The sequence below is a fragment of the Saccoglossus kowalevskii genome, chromosome 16 (genome assembly GCF_978046115.1).
Source record: "Saccoglossus kowalevskii chromosome 16, keSacKowa6.1, whole genome shotgun sequence".
NCBI classification, from domain to species: Eukaryota; Metazoa; Hemichordata; class Enteropneusta; family Harrimaniidae; genus Saccoglossus; species Saccoglossus kowalevskii.
Genome location: NC_140656.1, coordinates 950,345 through 972,121, shown reverse-complemented (window position 1 = coordinate 972,121; position 21,777 = coordinate 950,345). Strand labels below are relative to the sequence as shown.

General features: G+C 34.8%; 1 protein-coding gene across 1 annotated transcript in view; it reads right to left on the bottom strand.

Moving 5' to 3' along the window:
• The window catches only part of LOC100367966 (phosphoserine phosphatase-like), a 40,929-nt gene extending 19,684 nt beyond the window's left edge, over positions 1–21,245 (bottom strand). Inside the window, exons 1-2 of the mRNA XM_085491560.1 lie at positions 21,174–21,245; positions 17,537–17,691 (exon numbers count right to left, since the gene is read on the bottom strand). Coding sequence (XP_085347686.1) covers positions 17,537–17,676 — 140 coding nt within the window. The 5' untranslated portion in view covers positions 17,677–17,691; positions 21,174–21,245. The remainder of the gene's footprint in view (positions 1–17,536; positions 17,692–21,173) is intronic.
• Between the last annotated feature and the right edge of the window lie 532 nt (positions 21,246–21,777).

The following is a 21,777-nucleotide window of genomic DNA, read 5'->3' as shown; positions in this document are numbered from 1 at the left end:
TCACCGTGATTAAGGTAGCGAGAAGGGAAATTTTCACTTTTTTCTTGATTTTTCACAAATTGATAAAACGGTTACTTTAGACCTTGATACATCACCCCAGGTTTACAAAAGATCGAAATTGCGAAATAACGTTGCTCAAATTAGTGTTTTAAAACACTAGCAGAAAAGACTACAACTGGCGTTTCGTGGATATTTGCACAATGTTTATCTTTGAAAGGGTTTAAATGATAACATCTTATCTGTATACTCTGTTGTTGACGATTCTGATATAACGGGTGATAAGCTTCCAGTTGCAAACAATGCGTGTTTATCTAACGTCCATTGTCAGCATTATTGTCAGTCGAGACTTCGACCGAGAAACATGGTCATACAGTACTCATTTCGTCCAACCTTCCGCTTTTACATCGACCGCTTATCGCTTAATTTCCGACCACGCGGTCTTGTCCGACCGGAAACCGACCGCATTTTAATCGCGTTTTGTTTTCGCTTGCTCGCTCGCTCATTGAAAACATTGACCGCTCGCCCAAACACTGATCACTGGCACATGGGTGGTCGAAATGGTGGTTTTGATAGTAAAGTGTGAACATACAACTAGTATTAACTATTATTACATTCTGAACGACACTTCAAATCTAATAGTTGTATTACACTTGTATCGTGAAAGCAACTGAACTGGGACCTCTTGTTACGTGTTTTGGGTGCTTGTTCTAGATGTAATATTTTTTTTTAATGAGACAGTTACGTGAAAAAAGCCTAGGTAACTCCTTCTGAGAGAGCAGAGAAACGAGGAAATGTTAGTGATTAATTCCAAAAATAACGATACCGAATCTACATCGGTCCACGTCTGGTAAAATTTGACATTGAATTTTTAAAATTAAGTCACGATCATTGAACGAGTTCGGTCTATACCGTATACGTACCATAAAAGTGTTCCCACAACAAATATTTTCGACTAAAAACGGCCATATGCCCTGAAAGAATCGAACAGAGCTTGACATGTATGAATAATTTATTTATTTAATTAACGTGTCAAATTTAGTTATAGCCATAACTTTTTTAGCGCGGAAGTTGCCAACAAATGTAAAAAAAATCGTGAATTTCATAGATTCGAATAAAATAAAGCAAGCGGTTGATAAGGATGATTATTAATATTTTCCCCGATCCTCTTCGAATTTTTATTTTTTTTATTTCAAGGTAAGAAATGGCTAGTTGAAGTTGCATTGTCTTCAATGCGGTTGTTTCACCGCGAACAACTCTAGCTCTGTTTTTGCATGGTTTAGTTTTGCGATGTAAAATAAAATGTATATTAAAATAATAATACTTGTTTAATTATTTGGGGTTTCAGCCCACAAATTACGGACATGATCCCCATGAATTACGGTCAATGTTTGTCTTCTCTCGGCTGATTGTCACGGTGTTGATCGACACTCTTCCTAAACTCAGCCTGAGTATGGAGACACCAACGGGGATCGACATTCCAAACAAACAATCGAAATTATCAACGAAAGACGAGATTTTTCTAGATATTTACAAACATACTGTCGTGACAAACATATGTAAAACTAACAAATACACAAAGAGGTGTAATATTAGCTTTTATTTTAGGCTTAGAAATATTTTCTTTCACTCAGCCCATGCATGTAACTGCCATTTAGATTTACGGTTCTTCAGCATCGGGGGGAAACAACAATAGTTATACAAAACACATTGCGAAGACTCAACAATCAGGAAAGAAACCTCAGACAACCATGTCGTACTTGTGTTGAAATGCATTTTGTATTTCACGTCAGAATATTGTTTAAAATAAAATATTCAGTCCAGGCCAAATCGAGGTCAAAGGGTCAGGTTGCATGCATATAATTATAGATAGTTAAAACAAAAAGTATTTGAACTTTTGTCAGCTGTTCAACATCTATAAAAAACAGAAAGACAATTATAAGACAATATGAACCTCGGAAATTATTCTGTTAGTCCGAATTTTAAATGCGCGCGAGTGAGCAGGTGGGCGGTGATATTTCAGGGTTTGCGCGGTCGAAAACAAAGCGGAAATTGTCCGGTCGAATTCAACAAGCGGTCGCAAAAGCGAGAGAAAAGGGTGATTGGAAAGCGGAAGCGGGTGGGAGGTTGTCCGAAAGGAGTACTGTAACTTTGCACAACTTTCTTTTAAATCGTTTTATTTTCCAAATCAATATTCTATTTTACTAATACATTTTTTTTCTAACGCAATGGCGAAGAAAAGAAAGAAAGCGTTGACAGACGAGGCAAAGAAAAATCTGCCACTCAGTGTCGCACTCTGACACAGCAATTTTTTTCAAACATCGGCCATTTTGTTTCACCATGAAAACCGTTTTATTAGATGTCTTATCAGAGACACTTGAAGGATTAGCTTGTTTGTAAACTGTCAGCGTGTACAGTGGGACAGTAATGTTTGTTAGAGGATTATCCTTCGTTGTTCGTTTGCATAACAATGGAAAACCCGAACGTTCCTGAGTAAGGACTCAAATGCCAGCAGTTTTCTTCATTTTTCACGCTCGAGCTTGAAATTATTCATTATCTGACACTCTTTATGAGTTCTATGATATCAGTGGTTAATATGTTTGGCCATTTTTAGTGTATATTTATAATAATGCAGCAAATCTACAGTGTTTTATTAACCAAAACTGTTTTTCGCGTTTTTCTCGAGTTGAAGTTTTGATCGAGTACGACTCATTGGGACCGCCGCCAAATCAAGTGCGTTCGGACTAGGACATTCAAACTCGCAGTTATCGTTCAAAAGATAATGATGGTGCGAAATATGTCTGGGTTTTTAAAGAAAATGCTTTGTCACAGAATAATAGTCTGTTAAAGGTGCCAAGTATGATATAGAAGTATGATAAGAAAGCAATGTCACGATTTGACCTTTATGATGAAATACTAGTAGTGATGTCATTCTTAGCCAATCAGTAAAGCAGATGCATAAAGGTCAAAGATGACTGCTAGACTGTAAACAAAAGCATCGTCACGGCGTGCCACCGCAGCAGAGCGACTCCATTTTTCTTGTCTCTTTATTATGATTAGACATGAATGAAAAGTGCCAAGCTGACAGACTGCGAAATCCGTGGATTAAAAGTGCTAAGTCCAAATTGTGTGGGACGATATCGACGAACTTCAAGAATAAGTTGTAGGGATTTTGTTGGACGGCTACAGTGACGCCGACTTGGACATTTGAGGGTTTTGAGTTTGACGAAGATGGCAATGAACGTATAAATAAAGATCTGAGAATTTTTTTCAAACAGCTATGAATTTTTATAATTTTTACTGTGTAAATTTGTAAATTATTATTGATCTTGTATGACGGTTGATTCGTAATTTGTCGAGACCGGAAATCATTTTACGCAGTTTAACCCTTGACACATTAATTCATTTTGAGTTCACGCGTCCCGGTCGTGTTTGTCGGCGGGAAAATCCCAATTCAAATAATTCCTCACTGTCGATTTTTATTATTTCTGGTTTATTTGTCACATTATAAGCAATACATTATTTTTGTTTTACTTCTAGTGTTGCATATTATTCATTTATTTCCGTTGCATGTTTTCAATTGCCGTTCTATTCCCTGCCGCAGTTCGATCTGCGTGTTGTCTATTTTTGCGAATTTTCGTTTTTTTGCCGGGGATCTCCTGGCAAACGCCCACCCCTTCTTTTTGGCAATTTTCCATGTTCAAGACCCTGGGCTTATACCCGGATAAATACGGTATATATAAGTTTACTGATAGGCGAAAGGAGCTCAAATTGTGGTTCAATGCAGTTAATTCAATCAAAAATTGGTTTTAGAATATGGTTATATGCTGGACAAACTACCAGAAAATGAATCGCATCTTCAACAGCATCTGTACATATTTGGCAGGTTCTATTTTCCACTGGAGTTCCATAATATCTACCGATCTCAATGTGTAACTTATGATTAGAGAACTGAAAGTTAGTTAAGCTTGTCTGTACAAGGGAACACGAACAATATCCAAATAATTCTCATAAAAAATATTTGTTTTAAATTGGTGAAACGTTCGTAACTTATTTCTACTGTTTGGGGATTTACGAACATCGTCAAATAAAGCACTTTCAAACTTTCGAAATAACAATCTCTTCCTTTCTTTCCAATTAACAACGTTATTTCATCTCATCAATAAACCTATTCCCCCAAATAGTATGCATATTTTGTTTAATTAATAATTTCTTAATAGCTAAAGCAAAAGATGGCTTTCCTACTAGTGCCAATTTTTCGAACTCTATAGGCTTTGTAAACGAGTGGATTAGATGACATTTCTATATTACGTTTCCAAAATTTAATACGGATTATATTTATTTTGCCCCACACCTAATATATATTTACACCACTTTAACTGAACATCTTCAATTGGTTTACAATACCGATTTCCTATAACTGCCGCTCCATAGTTTAAAATTCGTTTAATTTTAGAGTTAAATATTTGTTGAAGTAATTTTGGAGAAGTCTCGTTACCATTTCCTTTCCTGACCACGTACGCTGCCTTTGAAGTTTTTCCGGCCAAAATTGCACATGCCAACTTAAATGAACCATTTTCGGCAAAGACAACACCTATATATGTATAATTTACAACAATATCAATTTGATTTCCAAATAGTTTCAAATCCAAGTTATCGTCATCACAGTCACGAATATACTATTGGAGATAATAATTTCAGTTTTAGTGGTGTTTACAAACATTTTCCACGTATAACAATAAAATTGAAATCTGGCAAGTAACAACTGGAAACCCGAAGCACTATTAGATACAATAACGGTGTCGTCGGCATACATAAGACATGTTAGTGGGTAATCATCCAATTCAACCCCATTAAATTGTGCTATATTCAAAGCCTTTTCTAAATCGTTTAGAAAAAATGCAAATTGGGCCTAATATGCCCTTTGTTGTACCCCAATCTCAGATGTATACGTTTTTGTATAACCATGCGGTAATTTTACATAATATTTAACCACACTGTACACACTCTTTAAAAGATTGACTATTTTACAACTAAAGCTTACTCTAACAAACTTTAAAAATAAACTAGCTCGGTCAACATAGTCAAACGCTTTTTATAGTCTACAAAACAAACGTAAAATCTCTTTCTAGCGACTCTATATTTCTCAATTAGCGTTGACAGGGTAAAATATTATCCTCAGTGCTGTGATTTGCCCGGACGCCTGCCTGATTATCACTGAGAATATTATTTGTATCAAGCCATTTGACTATTCTTTAGTTAATAATAATTGTAAAAAACTTACCAAAACAACTCAATAGGGAAATGTCACGGTAATTAGCGGGGTCGTGTATGCTACCTTTCTTAAAAATTGGACAAATCAGTAATCAAATCTTGATTACAATTTTGAATAACTAATTTCTAAAGCCATCAAATCCGGGTTATTTTTTTTTTCATTTTTCATTTCTTTATTGCAGCTATCACTTCCTCCGTACTAATCTCCATATCAAGTTGTACAGTATCATTATACTATTGTCGTGTATTATCATGAGTGGGAATTCCAGAGCCCACTGTCTCGGAAACTGATGCTTTACTCAAACGCTCAAAATAATTAAACTAATCTGTGTTCGAAATATATGTATGTATATAAAAATCAAATCCCAAATTATTTTTCCTTGTCATCGCTTCAAATAACGTGATACTGTTGTATTTTCATTTTGCTGGAAGTTTCCCGATGGATGTAGCAGTATCTGTACTGGTTTCAACTCTTCAAAATATTACAATACAAGAAGCTGAGTGTACTCTAACTAAGCGTGTTTATAATAATATGTATTAGAAACGCCACGAGCAAGTGTAGGTTTTAGTGAAAATCTCGTAAATGGACAGAGTGTGCTAGCCAAAACTACGGCTGTATTACACAAACAGTCAGCATCAGTGTATTTTGTATATGTGGTTTAAAGGAAATGCCAGTACATTTATTAGGCTTTCGATGCATTTCAGCATCGAAAGCCTTTTGTTATTGTAATGTTTATTATTCTTATTCTGCCGTTTTTCAAAATTTCAAAACTCTTCTTCTCAAAGACGGGTTACCCACTTGTCCTGATACTTTACAAACATAATCTATATGCAATTCTCTAAAACGTCAAAGTTTCCGATTTTCGATATGTGACGTCATTCGGCCGCCATCTTGGATTAAAGGCGAAATGTTCAATGCCGTATTGCGGACCTTTCTGAGGGTCTGAGTGCTCCCACTTTTTTATGATAGCAGCAGTGGGACAAGGGCTACAAATTTCATAAATAAAAACTTTAGCGGTCACGTGACTTTTTTTGCTAGAATTTTCGTAAATTTTGTTTTGCATCTCATCTGCATACTTTTTTACCAATCCACTAGCCCTGCATAAGTTTGAAAGATCAAGTGCCATAGTATTTATTTTTCCAAACGGCTTCTCCAGGCGATGAGGCGTTTTTTAGAAAATGATTTTAGAATGTTTTTTCATTTTTTTTTTGTATCCTTTTTTTTTATCCTGCAAAGCATCATGGGAAAGGGGGAGGGCCCTGTACATTCTGTTTTAAATATCTCAAGCACTATTACAGATAGGTACATGCAACCAGTGCAATATTGAAGCTATGGAATAAGAGATGTGACTAACGTATTAGATGACCATATATGGTCATGTGACCTCATTAAATATGCATGTCTCTAATATCTCAAATACTATTCCATGTACAAACATGGAACTAACGTTATATTGAAGGCAATGGACAAGAGAATTGACCAAAATATTTGTTGACCATATATGGTCATAGAACTCATTAAATATGCATGTCTCTAAGTTCTCAAGCACTATTGCATATACAAACATGGAAATAGCGTTATATTGAAGGCAATGGACAAGATAAATGGCTGAAATGTTCAATGACCATATATGGTCATAGAACTCATTAAATATGCATATCCCTAATATCTTAGGCACTATTGCAAGTATAAGCACAGAACCAATGCTATACTAAAGGCATTGGACAAGAGAAATAGCTAAAATGTTCAATGACCATATATGGTCATAGAACTCATTAAATATGCATACCACTAATACCTTAGGCATTATTGCAAGTATAAACATGGAACCAATGCTATATTGAAGGCATTGAAAATAAGAAATGGCTAAAATGTTCAATGACTATATATGGTCATAAAACTCATTAAATATGCATATCTATAATATCTCGATCACTATTGAAGTTAGAGATATGAAAATGCATGACTAATATCTTAGGCACTATTGCAAGTACAAACACGGAACCAATGCTATATTAAAGGCATTGGAAAAGAGAAATATCTAAAATGTTCAATGACCATATATGGTCATAGAACTCATTAAATATGCATATCCCTTATATCTTAGGCAATATTGCAAATACAAACATGGAACCAATGCTATATTGAAGGCATTGAAAATAAGAAATGGCAAAAATGTTCAATGACTATATATTGTCATAGAACTCATTAAATATGCATATCTATAATATCTCGATCACTATTGAAGTTAGAGATATGAAAATGCATGACTAATATCTTAGGCACTATTGCAAGTACAAACATGGAACCAATGCTATATTAAAGGCATTGGACAAGAGAAATAGCTAAAATGTTCAATGACCATATATGGTCATAGAACTCATTAAATGTGCATATTACTAATATCTCAGGCACTATTGCAAGTACAAACATGGAAACAATGCTATATTGAAGGCATTGAACAAGATAAATTGCTAACATGTTCAATGACCATATATGGTCATGTAATTCATACAGTGTAATCAGTTCACCATGCTGTGACTAGATCAACATACATTGTGATCAATTTGTCTACAGTATATAGTAAAAGAATCACCGTACATGTCTCCATTACCCTAGATATCACAGAAGTGTAATGCCATAACTCTGTTGCATAAATGCAATTCAGCGCTAACGCAGGCATAGCATCGAAAGCCGGTAATCGTTGCTTGCAGCTATATTAAATCTTGTTACGCGTTTAGTGTTATGTACTCGTCAGTGCCTTGGTCATTCGAATAGAGTCACGTGACAGTTTAGCATAGAAAAAAATAAATGATTAATTTGATAATTGTTGTATAATTATTTCTCTTTTTTAGCTCCGCTTACGACTTTGTCGATCGGAGCTTATCATATAAGTGATTGTCCGCCATCGTTCGTGTCAACTTTTTTATTTTCAACTTATTCTTGAAAACTACAATTCCTATTGCTTTGATTCTTGGTGTCGTGTACATTGAGCAGACCTCTCTTAGATTTTTTTCATTTCGTGTTGACATCCTTAATTCTCCAATTTTGATGAATATTTTTGTCATTTTTGGTAAAAGTGATATTTTTGACTTGTTGAAAACCGCAGGTCTGATTGCTTTGATATTATATATATAGGTACTACATGTATACCTCTCTCAGATTAATTCATTTCGTGACGATATCTTTAATTCTCAAATTTTGATAAATATTTTTGGTAAAAATTGATATTTTTTAATTCTTGTTGCAAACCAAAGTCCGATTACTTTGATATTATACATATTGTTCATTTTCTAATGAAATATTCAGTTCTTTAATTGAAATGTGCATTGCTAACAGCGGAGGAGAGCCGACAATACGTGATATTGAATAGCATACATTAAAGTGATTGTTGTTATTTAAGTTTATTGAGTGAATCTACGTTATTTTGAATGTGGTCCTTCGCTCATATTTATAAAATCAACGTGGTCCTTCGCTCATATTTATAATAATAATAATAATAATAATAATAATAACTCTATTTAATTAAGCGCAACAATTCCAACATATGAAAATCAAAGGCGCTGATACAATAAACAATCAGTGAAATATTAAAAGCACATTTAAATAAGTGCGTTTTCAGTCTGGATTTAAAAATGTCTACTGAAGGACTAGAACGAACAGACAGAGGTAATTCATTAAAAAGTTTAGGACCTAAATTTTCAAAAGCACGGTCTTTGTATAACACCTTGGACTTTTTACTACACATCTGACGAGTTTTAATAAGAAACTTCGATTCAGATCTTAAACTACGACTCGGTACATAAAATTCGATTAATTCACATAGATAATTTGGGGCAAAACCATACAAAGATTTATACACTAGTAAAAGTAATTTGAAATTGATTCTTTGTACAACTGGTAACCAATGAAGTTTAATAAAAATGTCTGTAATGTGGTCATATTTTCGAGCATGAGTGACAAGGCGGGCTGCTGCATTTTGTACACGAATAAGAGGTTTTATCTTAGTTACAGGGAGACCAGACAATAATGAATTACAGCTGTCTAAGCGAGAAGATATGAAAGCATGTACCAACTTTTCAGTATCAGATTGGGATAATGATTTACGAATACGATTAATATTTCTTAGATGGGAATATCCAGATCTACAAATAGTAGAAATGTGTGTTTCCATAGATAGCTGCGAATCAAACAAGACACCTAAGTTTCTAGCACTTGACGAAGCACTAACCAATTCTTCTCCAATTGCGATACTAGACAAAGGACACGAGTCTTGTGAGAATCTCCGAGACGACATGCACACAAATTCAGTTTTCGACACATTCAAAAGTAGGAAATTACAAGACATCCAATCGCTAACATCTTGAATACATGTCTGAAGTATCACCCGGGCGCGAATTTGATCATCTTCAGAAACCGATAAATAAATCTGTGTGTCATCGGCGTAAAAATGATATTTTACGCCGTGACGTCGCAATAACTCGCCCAATGGACGCATGTACATTGAGAACAATAATGGCCCTAAGACGGAGCCCTGTGGAACACCGGTTACTAATATAGACGTCATATCAGAAAATACATTTCCAATTTTCACTTTTTGAATGCGGTTACTCAAATACGACTCAAACCATTTGATGATGAGACCATTTAAACCAAAATTTGATCTCAACCTATCGATGAGAATCCTGTGATTCACAGTATCAAAAGCGGCTGAAAGATCCAAAAGTACGAGAGCAACTGAATTCTTAGAATTATCAATACTGCATAGTACATCGTTAGCGACCCGCAAAAGAGCCGTTTCAGTGCTATGTGCGGTCCGATACGCTGATTGAAACTCTTCATACAATGAATAATTCTCTAAATGTTGTTTCACTCTGGATGCAACGACACGTTCAAGGACTTTAGATATAAAAGACAAATTAGAAATCGGTCGATAATTTTTCAGCATGTTTGAATCCAACGATGCTTTCTTGAGCAGAGGTTTAATCAGCGCACATTTCATTTTCTCAGGAACACTTCCAGTGCGAAGTGATTCATTTATGATATCTGTTATAGGTGAAAGCAGGATAGAAAGGATCTTTTCATCTTTTAATATATTAGTGGGTAAACAGTCCAAATCGCACAAAGCCGACGACGATTTTTTTATAATTTTAATTATTTCATCCTCCGTGGCTGGTTCAAAACATTTCAATTCATCACCAGAGAACTTGTGCAGTTTGTTAAAACGGTTTCCATTCAATAAATTTAGATTTAGTCCTTGATTGATTTTCTTAATCTTATCCACGAAAAACATGCTAAAACGATTCGCTAAATTTATTTTGTTATCGTGAATCGGCAACGCATTCAAATTATTTGTCGAGCCTAGAAGACCATTTACGATGGAAAACAGTTTATAATATAATCGTGGTCCTACGCTCATATTAGCCACGTAATAACGGTCATTCACTCATATTTACAATAAAAACGTGGTCCTTCGCTCATTTTTATCACGTAATCATGGTCCTTCGCTCATATTTTTAATAAAAACGTGGTCCTTCGCTCATTTTTATCACGTAATCATGGTCCTTCGCTCTTATTTATATTATAATCGTGGTCCTTCGCTCATATTTTGAATAAAAACGTGGTCCTTCGCTCATATTTATAATATAAACGTGGTCCTTCGCTCATTTATCACGTAATCGTGGTCCTTCACTCTTATTTATAATATAAACGTGGTCCTTCGCTCATATTTATAATATAAACGTGGTCCTTCACTCATATTTATAATATAAACGTGGTCCTTCGCTCATATTTGTCACGTAATCATGGTCCTTCGCTCATATTTATCACGTAATCATGGTCCTTCGCTCATATTTATAATATAATCGTGGTCCTTCGCTCATATTAGCCACGTAATAACGGTCATTCGCTCATATTTACAATAAAAACGTGGTCCTTCGCTCATTTTTATCACATAATCATGGTCCTTCGCTCATATTTTTAATAAAAACGTGGTCCTTCACTCATATTTATCACGTAATCATGGTCCTTCGCTCTTATTTATATTATAATCGTGGTCCTTCGCTCATATTTTGAATAAAAACGTGGTCCTTCGCTCATATTTATAATATAAACGTGGTCCTTCGCTCATATTTATCACGTAATCGTGGTCCTTCACTCTTATTTATAATATAAACGTGGTCCTTCGCTCATATTTATAATATAAACGTGGTCCTTCACTCATATTTATAATATAAACGTGGTCCTTCGCTCATATTTGTCACGTAATCATGGTCCTTCGCTCATATTTATCACGTAATCATGGTACTTCGCTCATATTTATAATATAATCGTGGTCCTTCGCTCATATTAGCCACGTAATAACGGTCATTCGCTCATATTTACAATAAAAACGTGGTCCTTCGCTCATTTTTATCACATAATCATGGTCCTTCGCTCATATTTTTAATAAAAACGTGGTCCTTCACTCATATTTAAAATATAAATGTGGTCCTTCGCTCATATTTATCACGTAATCGTGGTCCTTCGCTCATATTTTGAATAAAAACGTGGTCCTTCGCTCATATTTATAATATAAACGTGGTCCTTTGCTCATATTTATCACGTAATCGTGGTCCTTCGCTCTTATTTATAATATACACGTGGTCTTTCGCTCATATTTATATCGTACTCATAGTCCTTCGGTCATATTTATCACGTAATCATGGTCCTTCGCTCATATTTATCACGTAATCGTGGTCCTTCGCTCATATTTATAATATAATCGTGGTCCTTCGCTCATATTAACCACGTAATAACGGTCATTCGCTCATATTTATAATATAAACGTGGTCATTCGCTCATATTTTTAATAAAAACGTGGTCATTCGCTCATTTTTATCACGTAATCATGGTTCTTTGCTCTTATTTATAATATAATCGTGGTCCTTCGCTCATATTTATAATATAATCGTGGTCCTTCGCTCTTATTTATAGTATAATCGTGGTCTTTCGCTCATATTTATAATATAAACTTGGTCCTTCGCTCATTTTTATCACGTAATCATGGTCCTTCGCTCTTATTTATAATATAATCGTGGTCCTTCGCTCATATTTATAATATAAACGTGGTCCTTCGCTCATATGTATAATATGAACTTGGTCCTTCGCTCATATTTGTCACGTAATCATGGTCCTTCGCTCATATTTGTCACGTAATCACGGTCCTTCGCTCTTATTTATAATATAACCGTGGTCCTTCGCTCATTTTTATAATATAATCATGGTCCTTCGCTCATATTTATAATATAATCGTGGTCCTTCGCTCATTTTTATAATATAAATGTCGACCTTCGCTCATTTTTATTACATAATCATGGTCCTACGCTCATATTTATAATATAATCGTGGTCCTTCGCTCATATTTATAATATAATCGTGGTCGTTCGCTCATATTTATAGTTTAATCGTGGTGATTCGCTCATTTTTATCACGTAATCATGATCATTTGCTCATATTTACAACAAAAACAAGGTCCTTCACTCATATTTATAATATAATTGTGGTCCTTCGCTTTTTTTATTATTTTTGTAAATTTTATCGCTACTGCATAATTTGTGAACAAATGCAACGTATAACAACGTAATTCGTATCAGCGTTTTATAGTCATTACACCCGTTTAAGTCCTTCGGTCTTTCGGTTAGGTCCTTCGGTCCTTCGCGGTCCTTCGTTTTAGTGAGTGCGAGACATAACAAAAAAAATGCAGCCAGTGATACATTTCTAAAATAAAAATACAAAATAAATGCACTCAGAGGCGTCGACCACGCGCGTTGGAAATAAATATTACGCATTGTGACAGTCTCTCACCAACCTCTTTCACTCACGCAATATAATTATGCCTTTTCCCAACGCACTTATATTGACATTGACGAAAAACACCACATGAAAAATGTAAATCAGGCTTGTAATTACTAGTAACTCAACTCAAACGCAATATTCATCACTGTAAAAGTGGATAAATTTGAACCAGCCAGCTCATGACCGGAGACGTCCGGTCGTCTTCGTTGATAACTCGCCATTTCACCATAATCGTGGTGGTGAACTGTTTAGCTGATTTTTCAAAAGATCTTAAGGATATTCAATTCATATTCATCCCAACTTATTTGAATATATCCTTTCGGGAATTTGAGACATTGTTCAAAAAATCCTGTACAGAGTTATGTCTGATGTCAACTAATAATACGCAGTTATCCAGGCAGTACTAGAAATTATTGCTGATACTAATCATGTTTTGTAAGCTGAGAAGTTGGATACTTGAACGTGTAGTCCCCGCACGTGTAGTAGCATCACATGCTTTTGTCTTAGCCTTGTCTTTTCGTTTTAACCGTCACAGTCCGCTTCATTGAATGTTTAGTTTGATAATTGATAAACATATACCCCGGTATTCATTGTGAGACTGTTGCTTTCAAGTTGTGTTAATACAAATATGATTTAAACTTGTCCCTTTCGTTGCCAACGTATTCAAAATATGGAAATAGCATATGTGTGTGCGTTTGTGCGAGTGATTGGGGGAAATAACTGCGAAAATTATTTCCAGCTAAAATAAAGTATTTTACTGTATATCAATTAGTCTTTGCGATCCCGAAATAAGATACTAGTAGTTGACCCTAAAGTACTCCTAACCCTAAGTCATAACATCTCAGACTACTATAGTAACATTGACATGCGTGCATGTTTTTTTTGTTTTTTTCATTCAAAAGATTTAGGGACACGGAAAAAACACGCAGAAAAATGTTTTCCTTGTTTATACTCCACACAAAGAGTAATTTGTCAGTCGTGGCGAGTATGTGTGACAGTTTATTACTTCTGTGTGAATATAATAAAATTATGTAATTTTTGGTACGGTATCACTCTTTTGGGAAGATATGGTGGCCCTGAAAAGGACCGTTTAGAAAATGTTGGGGGCGTCGCCCCTCCAAAATCAAGTGGAAACCCTTTGTGTCAGCAAAATTTTCCCCTCAAAATGCAGGAAATAGCGTAATACGTTTTAGAGGATCTAGATTTCAAATGTTTGCATGCCCCCGGACTCCCTAGAGGTTGTGAGCAGATCTCGCCCCTTATGTAAAATTTTGTGCCGCTCCATCTGAATTACAGATGTGAACTAAAACGCACATGATCCAATATGAGTGCCAAAAACGTACAACGTTGCCATAGATACGAGTACAAATTTGTAGGGCTTAGGCGTTCTCATTGACCCAATATAAATACGGTGTTTACTCCGATGTTCGAACAAATATTGGCTAAATTAATGCTCGGTATGCTTACTAGTAGTTTCCTGTAGGATTACATGCATAAAATGAAATACGGAGAAAACATATGGTTATGAAATGATGATTCTAAGAAGTATACTGTCAATAAATGTGATATGAATAAACACGAACATACATTATTCGATAAAATGAATGAATCCCGCCCACAAATACTGATATTTCTGTAAATTACGTAAATACATTGTGCGGTGATACTGAGCAGCAAATGTTTATAACCACAGTTTCATCTATCGACAACCGTGTGCAGCAAGCGAAATTTCACAGATACAACTGCAACCCAGTTTAATTAGTCCATGGCGCAACTTATGAAAACCTGTTGCAACCGGGGGCATGCATTTGATGGAATTCAGCTCCCCATCTACTAAATAGCAAATTTTTAGTCAACTACAGAATTGGGTTTTGTTAACCGTCGGATAGGCTACTTTGGCCAGTAATATATGGGGAATTTGATGGAGGAGACATTCACACTAATCGAATCAAAACAAAATTGAAACTGTGAAACTGCTTTGCGAGAGGAAGTCAACATTTACGAAAACCTCAAAGATTACTGCAGATGCGAGGCATGGCTGGCGAAAAACTCTCATGACACAGTCCTGATTGCTATTGGCAATGAAACCCAGCCGTGTCACGATAAACTGTGTAATAATTCCTCCTCACTTCAGTCATCGTATTTGGAGAAGTAATTGTAGGAAAAGGTTCGACGTATGTGTGTGTGCGAGAGAGTAAAACGAGGCGATGTTGACTGTTTCAAACCTAAAGAAGAACTGATTTATTTCTCAGTAATACAGAGATAATTAACACGTGTTGTTTATACAGTTGAAGTAAACAACTACTATTAATACTAAATATAAAGTCAGACATGAAAGGCGGCATTAAAACTATCTACACACATGATGTTGCGTAATCCATCTACTAATACCCAGTCAGTATTATAGGTTTATTGAAACATTTAACATTCCTCAGAAGGAATTGAAATGGTTACACTAACTGCTAAAACACATATATATATAACATACAAATTTTACAAGAATTACTGTCTAAAGCACAACAATGGTTTAAAAAATAAATCAACAGACTACAATTACAAAAAAACTATTGATATATGTTGGTAATAATATTGGGAAAAAAATAGATGAAATAATACCAGCCATGAACAATATGTGGTAAGAGTCTGTTTGATGGCGGCAGCGTTTGAGATAATACAACAACTACACAGATTTTCCGACAGTAATATTCTCCAACCAACAGGCTCTGACTACCGCAGTCCGTTCCCTGAATGTTGGTGAAACGACCATTATTTAGAAATTCTCGCTAACTTTACAAAGGCCGCATTGCCATCTTGAGCAATGCTTTATCGGAGGCGGCCCGGGACTATGGATTGAATACTACATGTATAGCAGGGTCAGCTAATGTAGGTCAGGTAATCGAATGTTGAGGTAATCGCAAGTCAAGCGAACCAAATGTTGAGGTAATCGCATGTTAAGCGAAACGAATGTCAAGACATTTGGACGTGAAAATAACCGAATCTTATAACAATTGAATGTCAAGATAATGTCTAAATACCGACACAATTGTAACATAATGAAACAATGACAAAATAATATTGTAGCAATTACACAATAATGAAATAATTAAGAAATAAAGTTGAAATAATGAAACAATGGCAATACGATGCTGCAGTAATAACACAATAATGGAATAAGCGCAAAATAATGTTTAAATAAAGACCAAATAACTGAATTATGACCAAATAATAACCAAACAAGTTTCCAAATAAAGACCAAACAACTAAACAATGTTCAAATAATGACACCAAGCTAATTTTGGTGGTATTCTCACCCCATATCCTGAATGTGTAATAAAGTATTATTATTAAATTAACTAGCCATGCATGGCGCAGTCCCTGTTAGTTCTCCAATTTAAGATATATAGTTTTATTTATAGTAATATAACCATGTCAGAAATATGATTTTTTAACATTAAAATGATTGACATTTGTATCTGATCGTCAAACAAGTACTTGTCCATATTGAGAGATATTGCTCTGGAACAGCATTCAAAATCAGCCATTTTGAATACATGTATATATATATATATATACATATATAACATGATGTATAACAAATATATAAAATTTGAATATAATCAGTCAAAGCATTTAAGAGATATATGGCTCTAGAATCCCAATCATTAAAACAAAATGGCCACCAGTCAGCCATTTTGAATCCAATCTGAAAAATAAAATGACGTGCATCAGGAACCTGTAATGTCTAATGTATGTTATAAGTTTGAACGAAATCCATCCATAAATGCTTGATATTTGATGATTTTTTAGCACAAAAATGGCCACCATTCGGCCATCTTGAATCAGATCGTAAAACAAAATGATGTGCATTAAGGCCCTATAATGTCCAACGTATATACAAGGTTTGAACAAAATCCATCTGATTTTGATGATTTTTAGCACAAAAAGGACAGAAACCCATTCCATAAGAAAAATAAGAAAACATCACAAAATGAACAAATCTGAGAAAGAAAAAACACCTATGATACCTAATTACCAAGTATTCAACCAATATGAATAGAACTGTTTTTCAAAAAGGTGTAAACAATTTACAAAGTTTATGTGTACACCGAATGCCAAAACATGCAATGGAGAGCCGAGACAGATGGCAATTACAATGAATATGACGATTTCACTAGCTCAGCTTATGCTCTGCTCTGCTCTGCTAAAAATGCTGCAAAATCACACAAGATTTTAATGAGACTAGCACAAAACTGACAATATTATCCTGAACTTTAGTCAATTTTGAAAGACTGCTAAAAACAATAAACATTGATTCTGTAGAGCTACAAGTTCCTATTTTCAGACTCTGTCTGAACAGTAATTAATAGGATTACACTAATTTGAATGGTTTCAAATGAAAAGCAAGTAGACTGCACCATGTATACTTACCATGCTGCAACCTCCTCACCTTTGCCAAGATATGCAGCTAGCTCATCTATTCCTTCATCAATGGTCACTGTACTGTCAACATCAAAACATACAGCATCGGCATGTTTCCATATCTGTTGCGTATTCTCTAAAGTTGCCATTGATAACACTTTACTCTGTAAAGAATTAAAAAGTGCTTTAAAATTGTTACCTCCCATTGAATCCTGGTATTAGACATCTTAAAGGAGAAGCTGGGCATTGCACCAAGGCATCATGGGAAATGATTGTTCACACTAATATTCTGTCTTTTACCCATTGTAATTTAAATCCTGTAAGTACTGTGAGATTAGGCTTGACAGAAGATGTTCTTTTAAAAGAACATAACTAGGAAAAGTTTTATTGTATATTTGCACTAATGTATTATTTAAATATTGTTTAACAAATATGGGGTTTCTGGGCACAATATCTAAATTACAGGAAGTTGAATTTTTTAGTGTACTGTGTACAACTACATAAAACAATGCAATAATCATTTATTACCATACCAAACACAGAATTTACAAAGCAACTCTTTGGTAGGCATAGAAACAAGATCATATAGTACAGAGATACCTAATAGTGTAATAAGGAATCAAATGTGATTAGATAGTATTAATTTAATCAATAACAATGGCTGCATATTGTAATTTACATTTTAGTATTTTTTTAGTAGTTTTATAGCTTTTTTTTAATATTGCTTTTTAGAATTGATCCATTAATGTTGGTGTTATTGATTGCATTCCAACTTTTTTTCTTATCTCTGTATTATCTGATGGATTTACTAGTTTATTATATAAGTTAAGTACTCATTAGATGTTATTTAATCGTTTGTTTGTTCATTTCTTTTATTTTCCAGAATTTGGAAAGTTCACCTTTTGAGCTCTCAAGAATACACAGTTCTTTTTTATTTATTTTAAAGACTTTTTGAATTCTGTTTGATGATCAAGAATTTACCCCAAATAAGAAGGTCTCTTGGATATACTTTTAGAAGATTTGAGATACTTTTCAACTTATGTTTAAGGAACTTACAGTTTTGGTAAATCATTTCTTTTTAATTGTTTTAAGCTTTTACGTTTTTAGATGTCTGTGAGATTCCAAATTTTGCATAAACTAGTCAACTGCTTGGTCCCATCTGAGTGAGCCAGTTAGCCAGACTGATGTATTTGACATCAACATGAGAAATTCCCATCCGAAGCCTAGTGATCCTAGATCAATCAGCAAAAGACACTGCATATTGTAGCTTCAAAAGAGATTGATGAAAAGATACCAAAATAACAGTATTACAGGTTGGCAAGCAGTTCAATGTGAATACAACAAAATTATCTTTGAACCGAAAATATTTTCATATTCAAAAATTTGCTGACTGGCTCTGTCACTATAACCTTGTATAAACAAGGAAATTTCTGTAAATGCAACAGCATTCAGTTTAATAGCAATAAAGATTAGTTGTGATAACTACTACTACAAAAAGAAAGTTAGTTGTAAAAATGATAAAGCAAGTGTTACATATCGAATGGCATTTTCATTTCTTGATTGAAATGTGTTATGAATATAGCTGCCAATCTTTTTTATTATTACATCATCTTTTGAAGTCATCAAGAAATTAAATTGCTGGAGATCATCCTGTGTTTCTTGTGGAAATGTAAATGTCTTGTAAGTGCAGTTCATCTTCTATTTCGTTTTCAGTAGGTATTTTTGGTTGCGCATGTTACCCTTTTTCTGTTGCTAAATTGAGATTACTAGTTCGAAATTTTGTCATTGAAATTTTTTGTTTCAAATTGAAAACATTTAAGTATTTTCAAAATTATAAATCTTATTTTTTTTTGTTTTTTCAGTTATAATTTTTCTTCAAAATTTCAATGTATTTTTGTTTAACAGCTTTTCCAGTGAAAAATTGATGTTGTTCATCATTTTTTGTATTGAAGAAAACAACCACTGTTCAAGGTATGCTTGTTTTGTGATATTATTGCCTGCTGATACAAGTTCAGTATTTTATAAAATTGATCTGAATATCTACTAAAAGTAGGAATACTCCCACCACGGCTCTGCATGCAATATTTGCCAAAAATTTGTTCAATCCTCGTAGTTGTTTGAAAAATTTTAATTGTGTTTTTATTTTTTTTTATTGTTTTTTTCCATTTTTTTGTAATGTTGAATTTCATGCCCTTAGATTTCAAACCCGTACAATAATATTGGTTAATACACCTTTTTAAAAGATGGATGAAAGTTCTACAATTTGTTTCTGATGGTAGGAACTGTTTCAATGCATACATTGCTCGGGCTGCTTTATTTGCTAAACTTTGTTTGGCTTCAGTGTAGCAGAATGTCACTAATCAAAAGTTTGAAATTTGGAAATATATCCTTGCCATTGGAAACAATGGTAAAATGCCCTAAAACAGACAAAAAATACTATTTTCACTGTACCTTTTTGAATGATTTTCTCTGAACTGAGTACGGTGACCCCATATTTTTATTTCATAATATTTCTTAATCCTTGTAATATGAGATAATTACAAGGATACTGCAAAGTATCACACAAAGATCGACACACACAAAGTATGCACAAAGACAATACACCGTTGCATCAACTTCGCTGCGAGTAGGTTGATACTTTTGCCGTACTATCTTTGTGCATACTTTGTGTGTGTCCGGTCAAACCCTGGGGCAGCTATGTTGTAAGTGTGTAATCATTCCATATTTGGAATTCGTGTTTCCTAATATGGTAGGATGAAACTATACCATGTGCAATACCACAAAATGACGTCACGTTGTAACATATGGCATTACGGTGACAGATGTATATTAATATGATATATCAAATATTTCCTTATTTGGGAAACACTTACTTTTTGTAAAACATTTATGGACGTATTTTGCTCCCGGCCCCCCACTCAGGATCCATAGGGGGCCGCATGCGCGTTCCCATTTTCTCGGGAAAGGGGATACTTTTTGACGATCTGTCTCGGGAACATTTTCCCGAGAAAATCGTAGAAAAGGGGGTATTTTTTGCTTGTTTTCCCGAGATTCTCAAAATAGGGGGTGTATTTCAAAACACTTCCCGAGATATACAAAAAAGGGGGGTTTAAAAGGAGTTCTAGACTGAAAAGTTCCCTAGATAGGGGGTGAAATTCATCGGAAAAGCCCGTGAAAGGGGGGGGGGTTAAATTTTCTTCTTTTCCCTAGATAGGGGAGGGGGTCAAAAAAAATGAGGGAACTCCCTAAATATAGGGAGTGGGGGGCCGGGATTTTGCTATACAATTTATATTTAAATCCTTACTTCCCAGAATGATTTTTTTTCAATTGTTTTGTTGTTTCAAGGCGACTTGGTCCCTTACAATCGACTTGTGCATGAAAAATGCTGCTGACTGTGATTTGGATGGGGGATACCTAAAGATCTTGGGGAGACTAGACCCTAGGTCTTAGTAAGACAGGGGGGGCATGGGACACTAGAAAATATCACACTAATTCTAATCTCGTCAATTTGCCTGTAGATCGACGTACACCATGCTGAGCAGCGTGGCGGAGAAATTGGCCATTCATTCGATTCGCCAACTATCAGCTAATATTTGGTAAAACTACAGAATGTGACATAAAATACATTCGAAGAAGGTACACCTACCCGCAGATCACACTATCACCATCTACCGGCAAATATGATGTCTTCTTTCAGTTTACGTTTCGGGTCATTGTCAGTAACACCGTCGAGGGCGCTACATAAAATTTATTTTTTGTGATGCGGAACGCGAACGCGACCATGCATGCAGCATACGTTACTCAATCTCCTTCCCATAAGTCTTTGCGCTTTGCTTGGATCCTTAATTGGTAAATAACTGCCGAGATCTCGTTTTTAGTTTCAAATACCCGGCCCCGGCTTAGTATTCATTTGTTCATTTTCGCTTATCAAACAAACAATTTATTAACTCATAACAACCTACTGAAGTGTTCTATGTTCTTCGCGTAATTAGGCCCTTACAAAAGTTTCCTATAGGATTTTTAAAATCTTATAGGATTTTAAAAAATCCTATAGGACTTTTCATGAAATCCTATAGGACATGTATAGTCCTGTAGGATTTTATGTAAATTTCTATAGGAATCAACAAGTCCTATAGGACTTTACACTGCCAGTCCTATAGGACTGGTGCATGAGATCATAAGTCCTATAGGACTATACATTTCCTATAGGATTTTACACTGCCAGTCCTGTAGGACAGGCGTGTGCGATC